Source organism: Haemorhous mexicanus, chromosome 4 (genome assembly GCF_027477595.1).
Source record: "Haemorhous mexicanus isolate bHaeMex1 chromosome 4, bHaeMex1.pri, whole genome shotgun sequence".
NCBI lineage: Eukaryota > Metazoa > Chordata > Aves > Passeriformes > Fringillidae > Haemorhous > Haemorhous mexicanus.
In genome coordinates, this window is record NC_082344.1 from 52755828 (window position 1) to 52774295 (window position 18468).

At 37.6% G+C, this 18468-nt stretch overlaps 1 protein-coding gene across 1 annotated transcript in view; it reads left to right on the forward strand.

Moving 5' to 3' along the window:
• Nucleotides 1–16251, forward strand: part of KCTD8 (potassium channel tetramerization domain containing 8) — a 92796-nt gene extending 76545 nt beyond the window's left edge. The window contains exon 2 of the mRNA XM_059844907.1: nt 14926–16251. Within this exon, the coding sequence (XP_059700890.1) occupies nt 14926–15386 (461 nt within the window). The 3' untranslated portion in view covers nt 15387–16251. The remainder of the gene's footprint in view (nt 1–14925) is intronic.
• Nucleotides 16252–18468: the final 2217 nt, after the last annotated feature.

Genomic DNA, 18468 nt, shown 5'->3' on the forward strand with positions numbered 1-18468 from the left:
TTTATTTTGTAAGAAACCAGCAAAATTTAATCTAATAAATTATCAATATCAGTTGTCATTTAATATTTTCAGCAGCAGGACTTGAAGCTTTTTACAGAAGGGATGACTTGTCTTTTACAGGTGGAGAAACTTGGGAAGTGAGACAGAAGAACCCTGACTTTAATATTGTCATTGAAAAGCAAAAGAAAATTACATTTTCAGGCAAGAAAACCAATTTGTTCAGGGTAACTGCCTTGAATTTGAAAGCTCAATGTGCAGCTGAATAGGAAAGATACACTACCATTGGTAAAGCTTGGTTAAATTGTTTTAGCTTATAAGGGAATCAAAATAGAGGGAAAAAAAGTATGTGGGAAGCAAAATATTACACTACAGGAAGACTGAGGCCAGTGAATATAGCAAGAGAGGAGTATTTATATCTTGGGTTCCTTTCTGGGGAATACTAAAAATGAGCAGGGCACAGATGTCCCTTGCCCTGATATATCACTGTGCAGTTGCACTTGGAAATCTGAGTCACTGGAGCTACATTGTTCTCCCCTCCCAGTCCTAAGGCATGTACACTGGTCTTTTTCTGCCACCTCTGGATGGTGACAGGAAAGAAGTGCCACCTCAAATCTCATCACAAAGAGGCTTCAGTTTGCTTGGCTGTGTTGTTTCACTGCTTCCCAAGAAGAATTCATTTAATGATTTCAGCCTCTAGGGTTTTTTATCTGTTTGTGGGCTTTTGTTATATAGTCATGATACTTTGTTCATATGCATATATAACAGTTTAACATGCAACTGATTTAGAAACTATTTTGCTTTTTGCAGAGGAAAAATGAGGTGTTCTGTGCAAAGTGAATTAATTATCCTCTACATATTGAGTAATTTTTTTTTTACTTAAAAATATATCATATAAATATTTTTTGGTTTCTGCATGTATATTCATATTTTCTGTAGCTTTAAACGAATGCTTTGAGTTATTCCATTAGGGTGATCTAGGAATTTGGATCTAAAATAGTGAGTTGTTACCACTGACATGTGTTTACCTGGTTTAGGATGGAATGCCCCACATGTATAATTTTGTGTTACTTTATAGTTTTTCATGTACCGGACCTGAATGATAAAATAGGTGAATGGCACTGCTATAGTTGAAATGTAAGTCTCAAATATGCTTCATGCTGCATGCACTGAAGTGAGAAGGACCTCACTGATGACCAGCACTGTTACTTAAGGAAAGCTTTCAACAAGCATTTCTGGTTTTTTCACAGAATTCTTGCAGGTTGAGAACTTTCTGTTATCCCAGGGACCAGCAAGGAAGGGCATAAACTATAAAAATATGATCTTGAGTATATTCTGAATTGCTTTGGTCTTAATGCTTCAATCCTAAGGGTAATTAATTCACTGTGGATTTTTGCCCAGTTTATATATTCACTGCTAGTTCTTGGTAACCAAATGCTACTGAGTCTGCATTTCCCATCATTTTGCACTTGCTTATTGCCTTTTATCATTCTGTTTCAGCCACCAACGTGGCTGAAGTCTGAAATAATTCTTTAACACATGACTTTTTTCAATGCCAAAGCCAGTGCATGGTATTTTGACAACTTCCTATTGTCATGTCTTATACACATTCTCTGAAGTCACATTAATTTATTTTGCATGCCAGAAGGAAAGACATAAAAGAAAATTGAAATAGCTGGAAGGATGAAATGAAGATTTCCTATTTTTTTAAAGCAACTAACAGTGTAATTGGCACAGAAAAGTTATGTGAGATGATACTCAGAAAAACAGAAATAAAAATTATCAAGGAAAACTGCTAGTGTAGTATCTGAAATTGAATGGGGAAACAAGCCACAAACATGATGGTTGATCCTGTCTTTTTTATTGTTTGTTTTTTTTTTCCTTGCTCACTGACCATCCCCAGAGAGGAGAGTTTGTGCCAATAAGTTATGAATAAACCTTCCTACAAAGAAACTGTCAAAGCAAATATTTCTGAAACTTTGTGTTGGTCATTCTCCCTCTGCTTTAACTCATGCTGCAGCCTCTAAGAGAAGCAGTGATTTTGGATGTGACTGAATCCCTGAAGTTCCACTGAAATATATTTCTGACTTGTCGACCTTATTTGAGATGGCATTTTTTGCATTCCATGTATACTTTTATTGAAAGTAAACTGTATTTGTTGGGGGCATTATAAAGTTGATATATTTAACGTGTGTGTGTGTGTGTGTCAGAAGAAGGCAAGTAATTGCTTCATGCATGTTTCAAATTGCTGTAAGCCATCACTGAGAGGTGCAGTCCTTTCCCATCCTCCCTCCGGTGCCTGTTGTTCTGGCACAAACATTTATAGGGCCACATAGGGAGCCACATCTGACAGCTGAGAATTTAAAATGAATTTAGGAAAAAAGAAATGTGAGTGGCTCAAAGAAGAGTGTTGCTTATCTGAGTGGAAAGAGATTCAGCTTCACATTGCTTAGAAGTCTGATAAGGGCTTTGCCAAACACAGACCTGGTGGCTAAAAGACTATTTCACACTTGAGCAGATGCCCAACCAATATTAATATTTACAAAGCAGAATGCAGCAGCCAGTAATGTGGTTGACTACAGACTGAAATGCCTGATTGACCAGCAGATAAATATGTTCTTAGAAGAAAGGGGAAGGTGAGAGAGGGGAATGGTAATAGTGGGCAGCCTCAGAGGGACCCTCAGGGAATGGAGGCCTATAGCAGGGATAAACAGGGATATAGAAGTCAGTATCCCTCCCCAGCTCAACAGCTACTTTCTCTGAATGTTATCTGAGGATACCAAATAGAATAGGAAATGAAACTGAGAATCTAAACCCACAGGTTAAGCAGTCAATTATAGTTTGTCCTGTGAGTCATGGGAGGGAGATGCATTTGGGACATGTTTCTGTAATGTGGGGTGATTGTCTTTCTTTTTGTCACTTCTGCCCTTTTAGAGCTTTTGCAAGTATGATGTCAGCTTTTCATCATTTTTTTTTTCCATTTTGTAACTCAAGCCTGCATCTGATGAGATGAAGAAAATGGTTTAGAAAGAGCAGCTTAAAAACATTGAGCATTCTTGCCACTGAGATTCTGGGGTACTGTCCAGTATCCTAGGTATTGAAAGAAAAAGAAGGTACCTCTGCTTTTAGCTACAAGGGCTAAAGTAGAAGCTGGAAGAGGGGTCTGTGTCACGGAACTCTCTCAGTGATCCTCATTAACAAAGTAAACTTACTCCCAGAACTAGTTAAGGAAAGAAGCACCAAAGTCTTAAGAGAATTCACAAGAGCAACACAATCCAATATCCCTAACTCCTTTTTGTGGTGTTTTGAGAGTATCACTAGATAAGTCTTACTGGCTTTCAAAGGCCAAATTTATAATTTGGTGGCATTTAATATTGATTAGCTATTTCTTTTAGGGAAAATACTAAAAGGTAACTAATAAGCACTGCTCATGGTCAGAACAAATATCTTAGTTCATAAGTGAAAACCAGCCAAAAATAATGAGTCAAAAACATGCAAGATCAGAGCTGAACATTAACCGACTACAGTTTGTAAATGAATGACGAGCACATCTGCCAGATGTTGCCAAGATGTTACTGAAATAAAGCAATTGGGCCTATTCACTGTAACAAGTAAAGTTATGAAAGAAGCATGCTTTTTATAAAAGCTGCACTCTTTGTCATGTATACCAATGCCTTCATTTCTGAGATTCTCCTTCAAGCATCAAAATTATGTTAAGTACCTACATTTTCAGATTTTGGGCAAGGGAAAAATATTTTTTAGAGGTGGTGAGAGAAAAAAAATCAACCATTCTACATGTCAAATACTTTTATTTTATATCAAATTACTTTCATTCTAAAATAGCCAAATCACTCAGCCGTGCTGCCGCTAGTATAATATTTGTATTTTATTGCTATTGCTCTTATAATATTTGTATTTTATTGCTATTGCTCTGCTATTAATGGAGAGTGATATAGCACATGACCACCACTGAAGATTGTGATGATTTACCCAGAAGGTGGAAAATGTGAACATCTGGTTGACTCTGGAAGTTTGTGTTGCCTGCTAGGAAATTGGCAGGTGACTTTACAATATTCCTTCAGCTGGGATAGACTTTTTAATTTTGCTTCTAGGATTTTGCAGAAGATTGTGCAATCTGTTTGCTAAATAGTGCTTTCTTCAAGGGTAAACAGGAGGTTTGACATCTTTGGCTGCAAAATATTGATCTAGTGATATAATCCAGAAATGGCTAAATCTGGCACGTATAATACTTGGTGGGTGGATATTGGCAGTATTGGTGGTTTCCTGACTTTGCATCTTTTGCTACAGATTCAGCTTGTCTTATCTATTCCAAACTTTCCTATTCCAAACTTTTCCTTTTCTTCTTGTATGTCCAGTGGTGCATTAATGTCATAGGCATCTCTAACTTCACAAATAAAAATACCCTCTTCAATATTGGACTCTGTTTGCAGTTGGATATGAAAACCAGTGGTCTTCCCTGTCATCTTTAGCTTATCTGCCTAGAAAAGACACTGCAAGGTGACTTCAGAATTTTCAGATTAATGTATTTCATAAAAAACTGTGGTCTCTTCTTTGGTTTTACTGGAATGCAAGAAATTGCCTATGTCAGAATTTCCATCTCTCTCCTATCTAAATACGGTTTGGGCTAGCACAAAACCAAGCTGGAAAAGTAACAAATGGAAGAATGTGGGTTGGTTATTTGTTCAAAACAAGATTCAGGTGAAATATCTCATGAATTCAAGCTGGGCACAGAGGATTTATTATTTATTTTTCTGTCATTCCAATAACAAAAATAGTTCCCTCTCTATATATTAATTAGTCTTTCTATGTCATGAATAATGATAATATTTAAAATACAGCTTGACTGTAAAGAAGCAAAGAAATTTTCCTCATTGATTTATTTCACTCATTCTACTGCACCCTTTCTAGAAGTTAGTTTAACATCAGGTGGTAGTAAATGTGACAGTAAAGTATTTTTATGTTGTTGTGTTCTTTCTTTTTTTCTTTTGAGACAAAGCACTTATCACTTACAGGCATGTGGCCCTAATCTGAAAGATGAATTGGTTCATTCACTTCAAGTACCACATAACTATTCACACACCATCAAGCTTAACACTATTAAAGGGTAATTTCCCCTGTGGGAGCTATGCCCAGTACAGATGCTGTCACTACACAGTGTCTTTTTATCTTTCCATGGCAGGTAAGGAGATTTAAATAAGAGGCTTCATCAACACTGCAATCACAGACATATTCTTCCTATTGAAATATCCATGAAATAGAAAATAAACACTCCTAAAAATCTTAGTGCTCCAAAATATTATCAAGAAGTCTTCGGTGTACAGTTCACACTTTGAAATTCTGTGTTGAAATCAAAGCATGTGAGATGCATCATGGGCTTGTAGAGGACAGAAAATATTGTGGGATAATTTGCATGTCCTGTTAAATTCTGAATGTCGTAAAGCAGTTCCAAGTAATCAAGGAGTATATTTTGCCTTCATCTCTTATAATGGTCATGATTTCTTTGTAATTTTCTCATAATTACTTTAGTTTATTATTATTATGGGTTCTATACTCTATCAAAATTGATAAATAAGTCTGTGGTGAAGTTTTATTTAGAACATAATATTCATATGTTTTTGCTCAAACATTTGGACTAAAGTTCTATCTGCAATAATTTTGCATCATTGCATCTGAAGATGAATTGTCTAGGGAGGCCAATAAAAATATGCTTTCTGAGCAAATTACAGAAAAGTTATACAAATCATTCTTTTATTTCTTCAAGAAGTGACAGGTTTTTTTCACCTTCTTTTCTCCATTAAATTGGTTTTCTGATCAGGTCTTTTTTCATTCACACTAGAATGAACAGGCGCTTTTTTTTAATAAATATTTCTTAAAGTCACTGAGTATGTTGTTTTCAAATGGGATCAACAGTTATGTCTAAAAATTTCTTTAAAATGTTTGCAGTTTTGCACTCACAGCTCAGAATCATCTTATTAGTGAAGCCAAACCAATTCACATGCCCTGCAGATATGAATTTGAAGTTTTGCCAGAACATCGGGCATGTTTACAAACCTCTTTTGATTAAGTATGAGTAACCTAAGTGCTATTCTTCATGTCAGAGAATCCCTGCTGAGATTCACAAGCCTCTCTGTGGCAGTCTCATTTGCAGGCCAACATGCTTGGCTTTCTTAAATCACATAAAATTCAGGTACTGCTCGAAGTACTGAAGTTGATATGTCAGCAGCACTGGATTTTTACCCAAGAGTTCAGAACTTAGCACAGTAATAAGTCAAAGCCTCACAGATACTAATTCTCCCTTATGCCTGAGGGAAGTTAACTTCAAAATGAATATTTTACCCTGAAGTAATTGAAAATTAAAGGGACATTATTTTCAGGTTTTTTGAAGCTATTCTACTTTTCATTGACTATTGCCAAGACCCAGTTGGGTCAAAAAATGTGAAAGGGTGAGCATTTGGCTATGCATAGCAATGCCTCACTCATCTCAAAGGAGGAAGAAAATAGGAAAGGCTTAATTTCAATTCTCCTTTCTCAAAAATACTTTGCTGTTATATACTAAGCATTCTTTGGATCAAGCCTTTAATTGAAGAAGTGGTTTGGAATTTTTTTATTGGGGGGAACCCAGTTTGGAAACTGAATGCTTTTTTACTTGAAGCAATTTGATGCCACACAGCATAAGGACTCCTACAGAGTTTTATTCCATGGAAATTTCTATGCTGAGCTCTTCAATTTTTCCCATAAGTGCAAGCTGTCTAGAGCAGAGCTTGTCAAGAGCACTTAGATATTTCTCACACTATATATTCAGTTATTAGTGTTGTTTGTTTGGTATGTTCATAATGGATGAAGTTCATCCCTGGCCAGAGGGACAGCTGAGGACTGCACACCACTTCATTCATGTGTAGGCCTGCCTTAAAATAGACATTCAATGGGACATGGCCTTCTCCCCTCATCCCTTGTCCCCCAGAAGTGAGTGGGATGTAAATTGCGATAACTAAACTTAGCAGTGAAGTTTTCTTGATAAACTGAATGGAGTTAAACCCACATAAACTCTTACTGCTAGGTCCAAGGAGTGGATTTAGCTTTGATTTTTGATAAATAGGACTGAGTGCAGTAGTCAGGAAACACCCTGTAAATTTGCCAGCCATAAAGGTACAGTTTTAACCTACAGATCTAGTGGTAAGAGTCCAGCAAAGTCCTGTGCAGGTCTCGAAGTGAATTCATGTGTAGAGCTGAGCTCTTTAGAACGAGATTTTCTTCTAAAACTGGAAATACTATTAATATGCCACTGAAAATGTCAGGGGTTTAGAGCTAGCCTTTCAGAGCTCTTAAAAGTAATCTTTTTTATAAATAAAGTGAAATTAGACATAAAAGGTAATCATTTACCATTGAAGTGTGATATTAAGTACTCAAACTTACAGTAATGAAAGTGTTCCCACAGTAGCAATAATCTGTCATCTGATTTCACAGGTGACTTCTCTCTGAGCTTTCAGTTTAGTGTAATGCTTCCAGTCTTGGTGAAAGGTAATAAAAACCCTAGATATATTAGATGAATAAGGCATCAATGTGAGATTAGATGAGTATTCTTTTATGTAATTGAATATTAATTGTTGTTATTTTTGTTTAGATTCTAAAGATTAAATCACAAAACACAATAGGTTTCGTCTTACATTCACTCTGTCTATAAGGTAATTTTGAGAGAGGAGGTGGAGGAGAAATTCATTCAGGAGTTTAACATATCTGTGTTCCTGACTAAGGGTCCTGTGTAGCCTCTAAAAATAAGGACTTTTCATTATGTGAAACAATGTGGAAAAAAATTGCATTTTAGGCAAAGTCATGTACAGCTCACATACTGCAAAAATTATGAATCAAGCTGCAAATAGTGTTGTTGAATTAGATACAATTTCTTCTGCAGATATAAATAAAATTAACTTTTGTTTTCATTGCTATTATGTTCCTTAACCATCCAATATGATGTCAGTTTAAAACCCTGTTGCCCTCCTATTTTCATTTTTTATTAAATCTATTAGAAACATGAAATTTATTTGCTGTTTCAGTATTTTACATCATAATTTTGATTAAAAAATTGCTGCAATTTTTTGAAGATATTCTTGAGAGAAAAAAATGTTCTGAAAGATGTTTTTTGAAATTCTCAATAAATGCAATGTATTTACAAAACATATATTGCTTATGCAGGAGTTAGTTTTGTTTATGGCTATGTAATTTCAAATTAATTGATTTAATTAATTGGATGATTTAAATAATTCATAGACTCTATCAAGTAGAGTTGAGTTTGGGTTTTTAAGTACATTGGAAGAATCAGGAAAGTATGAAGATAAAATACCCTCAATAACTTTTTTTTCTAAAATTACATCACAGAAAGACTCAAGATTTTGGGTTTTTTGGTTTGATTTTTTAATTTAGGTTTTTACTTAAATCAACAAACAGGATTTATTTTATAGTGCTAGCAAGGGAATTCATAAAACTCAAATCAGTTCACTTCTTTTATGCATATTGTCTGAAACAACAGTAAAAGATAGCATGTTTTCAGCAGATTTCATCCTTCTTGATTGAAGTGGTTCATATTGAGCACATAGAAAGTGTTGGTTATGGTTTTTTCCCAAATCACCATTTTTATATCAGCTTCAACTCATCTGCATGTCTTGCATCGAGCTATAACTATTGTACTCCAGAGCTAAGATTTTCCATTATTCATTTCAACACAGTACTTACTAAAATAGCTAACTGCAGCAGTCTATGCATATGTTCACAACTTTTTTACATTTTGCAGTAAAAATAAACTGAATTATAAACAAAAAAATATCTTTGTGACACTGTAGGAATAAAGTAGCTGAGTGAGGAAATTAATTCATGCATCTGACACTGTGCATACAGGAAACCAGATATTTGACCAAAAAAAGGAGAATCCTAAATAATTATTTGGGTTGAAAGGGGCCTTTAAAGGCCATCTAGTCCAACCCCACCCTGCAATGAAGGTTGGACATCTTCAACTACCCTGAATTGCTCAGAGTCCCATCCAGCCTGACCTTAAATGTTTCCAGGGATGGGGCATCTACCATCTCTCTGGGCAGCCTGTTCCAGTGCCTCATCACCCTCACTGCAAAAACTTCTTTGTTATATCTAGTCTAAATTTACCCTCTTTAGTTTTAAATCATTAATCCTTGTCAAGTTGCAACAGGCCCTGCTAGAAAGCCTTTCCTCATCTATCTTGTAGTTGCTTTAGGACTGGAAGGCTGCAAAAGGTCTCCCCAGAGCCTTCAGTTCTCTAGGCTGAACAACCCTAACTGTCTCAGCCTGACTCCCTAGGAGAGGTGCTTCATCTCTCTGATCACCCCTGAGGCCTCCTCTGGACTTGCTCCTGTAAGTCCATGTTCTTCCTGTGCTGGGGCTCCAGAGCTGGCCATAGCACTGTGGGTGGGGTCTCAGCAGAGCAGGGGGGCACAGTTCCCTCCCTGGCCCTGCTGCCCATGCTGCTTTGGATGCAGCCAGGATGTAGTTGACTTTCTGAGCTACAAGCATGTTGAGATCCAATGAGAGATGCCTATGCCCAAATTAAGATGCACGTGAGTCCATATGCCAAAGTCAATAATACAGATTTTATTTAGCAGTAAATGTGAGGTATAGAGATAGAAATAAATAGTGGTGGCGGAAGAGAGAGAGAGAGATCAAGCAGAAGATAGTCACCACTCATAAATCCAGCATCATCCACTTGGCTGTTCTTCACCTTGGACTTGGTGGTGAGAGTCCCAAGGTGGTTAAAAACTTTTTACTGTCTACACAGTTCTGTTATTCTATTGGTTAAATGTTTTCCTCACTTCTAATAATTAGTCCCATGCTCAGTCTTTCTCTCCTTTTGGCTTGGTGGGCCATCATTTGGCAGTCACAATCTCCCCCTGCCAGAACTTTTACCCTGTCGGAGCTGACCTCAACGTAATTGCTGAGTTGGCTTGCCTTGTGGCCTGCAAATTGTGCATTCTCTTTGCCCAATGTTGGTGATACATCCTTCTCCCCAAGCCTTGTTAGCCTGCCCCTCAGTCTGAGGTAACACCTGGACAGGAGTACCACCTTTATCTTATCTCAAGTTCCCAACGTGGTGGCTTATCTTACTGTCCAAGCTCCAGGCAGGTATCCATGGAGGTGTATTTGGCAGGGGAGTTCAGTGGTTATTGGTGGTCAGAGATACCATCTGTCCCATAACTTGGGGTCATCTTTGATGCACATATGTGATATGCACATGAGAAGTTGCTTCTTTAAGCAGTTTGCCCCAGGGGGAATTCTTGCCTGGATGCCTTACCCAGGATGTGCTAACCAGCTCTTCCTCCACCAGGGATGGAGTCAGCACCACCCTGTCACTCCATCCTGTGCTCATCTCTTGGCAAAGTCCTTCTGTGGTAACAGTGATTGAATATGATTTCTTTTGTGTTAAGACTGCTGTACAAATATTTAAGAAAATAAGTGTATACAAAAACTGAAATATAGACAAGCAGAATGTAATTATTTTATGCTTTTAATGTTTCCAGTGTGGTATTTTTCTCTGATGCAGGAGGTAGAGCTAAAAACTCTGGTTAAAATAGCTATTCAGACTGCACTTTATGAATATCTGCAACAATTTATGTAAATACATGGTTACAATATTCAACCAATGGTTTTTGGCCGCTGGACGATTTGCTGTGGTTTTTGGCCTGTTCTTTCTCTGACTGGGGCTCTGTTGCTCAGTTACTGTTTGACCAAGAATTCAGAGAATTTCTTTTGTTTTGGTTGTCATAACTGATAGAAGCAGGTTTTCACATCAGAAAATTAAGTTTATAAGTTTCTAGATAATTTTCTATGCGTGTTTTCTAGTGATTGAGAGTGATTCTTTTATTAGTTGTTTCTCAGAAAATGTTGGCTACAATCTGCACAGGGAGCAGCACAGATGAGGAGTAAATACAGTCAAAGTAAATGTAACATGCCTTCCTGATCATAGAAATGTCTTTGAGATATTCTTTCAAGTCTATTAGTCTTTGGAGTCTAGTAGCCCCTGTGCTGGTTTTGGCTAGGGAAGAGGTAATTTTCCTCTCAGTGGCTTGAACTGTGTTTTGGATTTCTGGTGAACAGTGGGTTGATAAGAGAGAGATGTTTTTGTTATTGCTGAGCAGGGCTTACACAGAGCCAAGGCCTTTTGTGCTTTTCATACTGCCACACTGGTGAGGGAACTGGGGGTGTGTGGAAGGCTGGGAGGAGACACAGCCAGGACAGGTGACCAAAGCTCACCAAAGGGATATCCCAGACCATGTGAGATCATTTTCACTGAATAAAGGGGGGGTTAAAAAGAGGAAGTGGATGGGCATTGGAAATGATGGCATTTGTCTTCCCAAGTGACCATTACATGTGATGGAGCCCAGCTTTCCTGGGGGTGGCTGAACATCTGCCTGCCAGTGGGAAGCAGGGAATTGATTCCTTGTTTTGCTTCACTGGTGTGCACAGCTTTTGCTTTCCCTATGGAACTGTCTGTATCTCAGCCCATGAATTCTCTGGCTTTTACCTTTCTGATTCTCTCCCAGATCCTGCTTGTGGGATAGTGAGCAAATGGCTGTGTGCTCCTTGGTTGCTGGCTGGATTAACCATGACACCACCATGGCAGAGGTGATGAGTAAGCCCAGGTAAAGGGCGAGCTCACTTTCTAACTTTCTATGAGAGATGCAGCCAGATAGGACCAATAAAGGAAAAAGTGTCTACTGGAACTGCCTGGAGGAGAACGTGCTACCTGGGAGCTGTTTGGAGAACTGGGCAGTGGAGAGGGCAACAGGACATGTCTTTGCAGAGGAGAATGAGTTGGAGAGGACTGAGATGCAGTGACTCACTTCAGCCTCTCCAAGTTGGGCACCAGCAGCTGGTGGAGGTCCTGGAACAGGCAGGAGCAGGAGAGACAGGTTGCAAGTCAGTGATATTTTTTTTTAGGGTTACATGTGGACTTGGCAGTCTCAGGTTAGGAGTTAGATTTGATGACCTTAAAGGTTTTTTTCCAACCTAAATGATCCTATGATTCTGTGTGCACAGTGGAGCAAATATACCTTCTCTGAGTTTTTAAGAAATATTCTGCACTTCTGGAAAATAAGTAGTTTCAGGTAGACTGAACTACTTGAATGTCTTTGGTGTTATTCTGGAAGAGCCAAGGAGGTACAGTGAAAAGTATGGCAGCAGAAAGGGCAATATCTAGATGTTTTTTTAATTAGAAATGTAGCTAAATTTATCCAGTAATCCTTAGTGTTGAAAATTCAACAAATCTTTTGTAGATCCTTTTGTATATATTTTAAAATTCTATTAGGTTTAAGCAGGCAGAAAACACTGTGAGGAAAACCTTCCCTCTAGCAGAACTGTTCTGTTAATAACACACTACTGAGAAAGCAGTGCATAGGTATATAAAGAACTCTTTGTGAGGGAGGATCTGTTAATTTTTAAAAGGAGAGATGTGGGAGAAACTTGTGTTTTGATTCAAGTCACTGTGAATTTAGGTGATTCAGTGGAGCATAGGGAACTCAGTGCTGTAAGATACTGAACATCAGGGCTGTGATCCAAAAAAGCATTTAAATACCTGCCTATTGTCATGCTCCTGAATAATCTTATAGCAGGAAATGGATCTTTTTATATACTTGAAGGTGTATTTCAGTGTGCTTTTCTGAAATAGATCCTTAGTACATTGCGGGTTTGAGCCCATGAGAAGCAAGGAGTGCCAATAAAGAACGAAGAACAAAGCAACCAATAAGAAATAACTTCTTGATATATGAAGTTGCAGGAAAAGAAATGGGCAGAAAAGAGATTTGAAGTACTGAGTACTGCAAACAAAAAGCTTTAGTTTCTTAGTCATAGAGTGTGTTGTTATATTTGAAGAAGCCGAGATTGTAAACTAGATTAGATATTGATGTTAATCATGTTACTGAAAATCAGAGTAACAATACTGAAATCACTGTCTGATTAACAACTCACTTTGATAATTGCAGGCTGAAAAGCCAGCGTAGTTCCATTATGCCAGCTGACTCTCAACTTAGCATATTCATATAATTGTTTGAGGTATGAAATGAAATGCTAGATACAACAATAGAAGGAAAGCATGTAAATCTGTTTAAGAAGGTGATCAACCCTCTGAAAGAGAAGGAGGAGGGAAATGGCTGCAGCCATGTGTTAAATATTGGGGTTGAATATAATGAAGTAGAAAATTGCTTGTTTTTCACTCTGCATAATATAAGTACAAGCCCTGTAGGATTGTTGTCTCTCTTTGGCTCTTGATTAGTCATGGGTTTCTCTAGACGGACTACAGAAATGGGACTCAGCATCCTGGGATGCTGGCTAAAACAAAAGAAAAGCAGGTTGTTGAATGCTGCTATTGTTAGACTAATCTTTCTTTTCCTTTGTGTGTTGCTTTGTTTTGTTTTTCTCCGTCTCATATAAAATACTGCAATCTTCTTAGGTTCCTTTGGGTCACAAAACTGCATTGTCAAAAAGACCACTGGGGTGTTCATGTTGCTTCTGCATTTTTTGTAATTGTAATTGCATTTCTTATTTGTAATTCTGAGCAACGAAATGCTAAGTGAATCAAAAATCTTGCAACTCTGTCCCCGTGACCCAAGGTAGAACTGTCACACTCAGAGTTTTGGTGCTGGCAATGGCAGTAAACTGATGCTGGTGGTATCTGGATACACTGTAGGCATTATCTAGTTTTTATAAGATATTTAGATACCCAACCTGTTTGGATGCTTTTAGGATTTGTAGCAAACACACAACTGCCACTAAATCCCCACTCTGTTTTCATTTAGATCCTTAAACAACTTGGAAATTTTTCCTTTTAGTCTACTTCAACACTCCCTAAACTCCATAGATATTTCTGTCATCTTTAGATAGTGTCCTAAATTAAGACTGTGACGTTTATATGATGTCAGCATAGCATCATTTCACTTCACAGCTGGAGTTTTCAAATAAGTCTTCAAAACTGAAAATGCTTGTACAGATTTAGTGGCTACCACTTATTTTTCACATTCATATTCTGCATAAGACTTCAAAACAAAAATGATATATGGAGGGAATAAGAGCCTAGATCTGATTTTCATGCATGTGAATTGCTGAGCAGTGCCTGCCAAGAGGCTGGTAGGCTGCTTCCCCTGCCATGGCAGAGTGCCTCTTTACCCATAACTTCAAAACCTCCTTTTCCCTGCCAACCTGCGCAGCAGGGAGGTGTACACCTGAATTCTGAGCTTGCACCAAGTCTGGGTAACAACTGACAGTAAGAAGTGCAGTGAGATCATTATAGGATAAAAAAACCCAAAACCCTAAAGTCTCTGTCAGCAGTGAGTGATCTCTCTGTTATCCTAGGTTTAATACTCTTATTTCTGTCTAGGGCTTCTGCAGACTTGACATCTGCAGAGCACAGTATCAGCAGACTATTCAGGGAAAGTGAATTAAGAGCTTCAAAAAAAAAAAAAAATTAAAATCGAAGTCCTTGGAATATTTTTGTTCAAGTGAAGAGCTTGCAAATTGTACAGTAGTATTTCCTTTATGCAACCGAATCTAATTTATCACAATAAACTTCTTGTAGTGTAATAGCAAACTAGTCCATTTAAACTTGTGTGCAAGGATTTCCAGCACAGCTAATTTGTGAGCATTGTGCACGCTTCGTTACCTGGATTCTGAGGCAAGCAGTGAAGTTATTCTTGCTGTAAACATTTTTAGGAGTGAGAATTTTGAGGACCAGACCTTCAATTTGTTTACCAGTTGGATATAGTTTTTGTTGCCTACAAGGAAATGAGACCAACTTTTGCCAGCTGAGACTCTGAATCGTGTTTTTCTAAATGGCATCTGATCAGTTTTATGTGTAAAGCAGTGCTTGCTTAATGCTTCTTTTCTCTTGCTTTTTATTAGGGCCCCCCCAGCGAACCGTTTCCCCCAAACAAGACCATGAAGAAAGGAAGCACGACAAAGTTTTGGACAAGGGCAGTGAAAGTGGGACTTCCTGTAACGAGTTGTCCACCTCAAGCTGTGACAGCCACTCGGAAGCAAGCACCCCTCAAGAAAATGCCACCAGCACTCAGCCATCCACAGCCCACCAGCCAAACACTCTGACGCTGGATCGTCCGTCTAAGAAGGCCCCGGTGCAGTGGATGCCAGCGCCAGACAAACGCAGGAACAGTGAACTCTTTCAAACTCTCATTAGCAAGTCCAGAGAAACAAACCTTTCCAAAAAGAAGGTGTGTGAGAAGCTGAGTGTTGAGGAAGAAATGAGAAAATGTATTCAAGATTTTAAAAAAATCCACATTCCAGATTACTTTCCAGAGCGCAAACGTCCCTGGCAGTCTGAACTCTTACAGAAATATGGGTTATAGTAATCAACTGTTTCCTGACGTATCTCTGAGGCATTTGATGTTTGTTACATTGCCTCTCACTGATGTCCTCCTCCTGGCCGACTCTGCCACCAGAGCTATTCCTGCTGCTTCTTTCTTTCTGTGAACAGTGGATGTTGGATAGTACATGTTTTTCTTTAAATATATATATATATATAAAAAAAGATAGAAACTTTAACAATGCGAAAGGTGTCTCATCTAAACCACTTCATAATAGCAAAGAAAAAAATTGCATGGTCAAGAAAGATGGTTTTCGAACCACAGTCTGTTGAGCTTCATTGTTATTTTGGAACATAACAAATAAAAATCTCAATCATCAGTTAACACCTCATTTTATGTCACCATTAAAAATGACTCAGACTTACTAAGGATGAAGACAAACAGGGTTTAAAATTCAATTGAACTGGTTTTGGAACTAATTCCCAACATTCTCTCAATGTTAATGCAATAAATCAAATACCTATTTTGCATGAGCACAATATTACAAATAAATCACACAAGAGCAAGAGGTTGTCTGTTGCTTGGAGAATTACTTGTTTGATACCAAGCCTATAAACGTAAAATGTCTAAGGGATTGAATTTACTTTGTTCTGGATCTGTGATTTTTTTGTGTGTACAGTGTTCTTTCTGTATGTAAGGATGGTGTAAATATGCCTTATATTGTTTTATTATTGCACCAACAATGTTCATCTATTTAGTGCTTGTCAGAATTATTTCTGTGAAATGCGAATTTATGGCAGATTGTGAAAACTGGTTTGATGGTCTGAAAGTTTTTGTTATGTTAGTCGCTAAAAATGGAGAAAAATAAAAGAGAATTTAATGTATTTATTAAAAGAACCATCTGGTAGATTTTCTTGGCTGTTGTGATTGCCTCTCCTTTTTAAATAGATACAAGCAAGTTTTTACCTTTTGTTCAGTATTTTCGTAACTACTCTGCTGGAAATAAAAAAACAAAACAAAAACATATTTCAAGAGTGGGGAAAAATATTTAGGTAGTGCAGTTTAATTGGAACTGCCATACAGACCCTAAGAGAAAGAGTTATGCTAAGAAGCAGAAGAGGATGAACTAAAAAACTGAGTGGTTTTACTAGCAGAGCGGAAAGCAGTTCCAATTTGACAAGTTCACAGAAATCAGCTTAGAAATAGAAAATTTAGAATACCACAGCAGAGTGTGCTGCATTTACAAATGAAAAGTTTCTGTGAATAGTCAGCTCTGTGTGGCAAACCTGTTATCTCAGCCCAGATAGGGGAAAATAAATTCCTTTCTCATTACAGGAACACCAAGAAGACAACTGTGGTTCAGACAGCCACAGCTGAAATGGGTAAGGACTGCTGGAGTTCACAAAAGAGCTGCTGAGTTCTTACAGATTTCAAATTATTACTGTGAGCACACAAATGTACACATCCACGTTTATAAGGGTTAGTCTCCATACGTGTTCTATAGCACTATAACTGCACAGTTGTGCAAGAATAGATGTTTTACATCTTATGGTAATTTTAAATGGTTTAGCTAAAATGCTTTATGGTTTTTAAATGGTTTTAGCTAAAGTAAAGAGGACTTCTTGAATTACAGTTTCCAGGGTTATTCCTGATACCTGCATTACTTTTTAGTCCTCTAAAAGGCCACTTTAAAAAACTTCTAATAGTTTTTTAGAAGCAACTTCATTCACCAATTCTTTTCTTAACCCATCTAGAACTAGTTGTTCTCCTATTCAGATAATTAGTTGGCTTCAACATATTTGACAACGTTTTAATAACTTGAAGGACCATGTCTGGTGTAAGTCTAGTCTGAACTGGTACAGACCAGTATGAGACCATTTGGCATTTCAGGTTTGCCTTTATGTTCCTTGCTTGCTTTTTCCTGGTCCAAAAGACCCATTCTTTCTTTTGAAAGTTTAATGCTTCTTAGCAAGGTTATAATTACTTTCTATCTTTTCTAATCTTTGGATTCCTATTCTTTACCTGCTGAAACTTCCAGCTGTTTAATCATCACTTATCCTCCAGTGGATACAATTCCAGTTTTACTTACTCCAAAGTTAGACTAATACTGAGAGCTTTGTTTCCACCTGGGATTATACATTTTTAATGTAGACAGTGCCTTGAGCATTCCTTGTAAACCTTGTTTTTGAATTTGGAGCTTTGCTTTGCCTTCCTAGTTATTCTCAGTATTCCAGGAAGTAACTGCCTGAGGAATGCTTAGGTGATTTTTTTCACCTGCCTATTGGTTTTAATTTGTCAGTATATAAATATTTTTATGAGCTGTTTTTTTCTTTTATTATACTGCCTAAAATTTCTCAAAACATATTGATTCATTCTTGAGGAGAACAGATATGCTGGTATGTGTTTTTAATACATAAGTACTGTGAGAATTTTGATAACCTTAACCACTTTCCATGTGTTCATGAGGCACTCACACTCATCATGTGAGTGATGTGGCAGATGAATGACATCACTGCTACTTGGTAACCACAGTGGCATCTTAAGACAGAGTGATTTGGTTTTGGAATTAGACAGTGTATACCGTCCTTCTTTCAGAGTGAAAAATTCCAATGTGTTGTAGTCAGAGAGAGAGGGGAAGAATCACAGGTCATGAGAATCCCTCAGCTGTATTCTCTAATTCCAGTCACACTTTTCATCCAGTTCACCCAGTTAGAGCTCCAGCCCTATCTGTAGTTATTGTTCTGCAGTTTTCAGACAATTAGGGAGAAGACAAGCTGAGACATTCAGTGGAACTGGTGGGCACTGAGATGGCTACGGTTGGTTGAAAGCTCCCAGGTGTTACAAGAGAATTGTATATTAGAAGCACTTGGAGGGTTGATTGTTTCCTATTGTCTTACATTCTTCTTATTTTCCCATGATTGCTGCTTTTCCTTCTTTCATTTTAGTCTTCTGTTCACTTTGTTATGCACTGGGAATCTGTGCCTTTTATTGGGTTTCTGCAGAGGCAGTCAGCACACTAAATATCCACTCCATTTGAAGCTTATGAAGATAATGTTTTTCTGAAGAAGAGAACCCGAAACAAATTCAAATGATATTGGTTGATCCTCAATTATAATCACAGAAT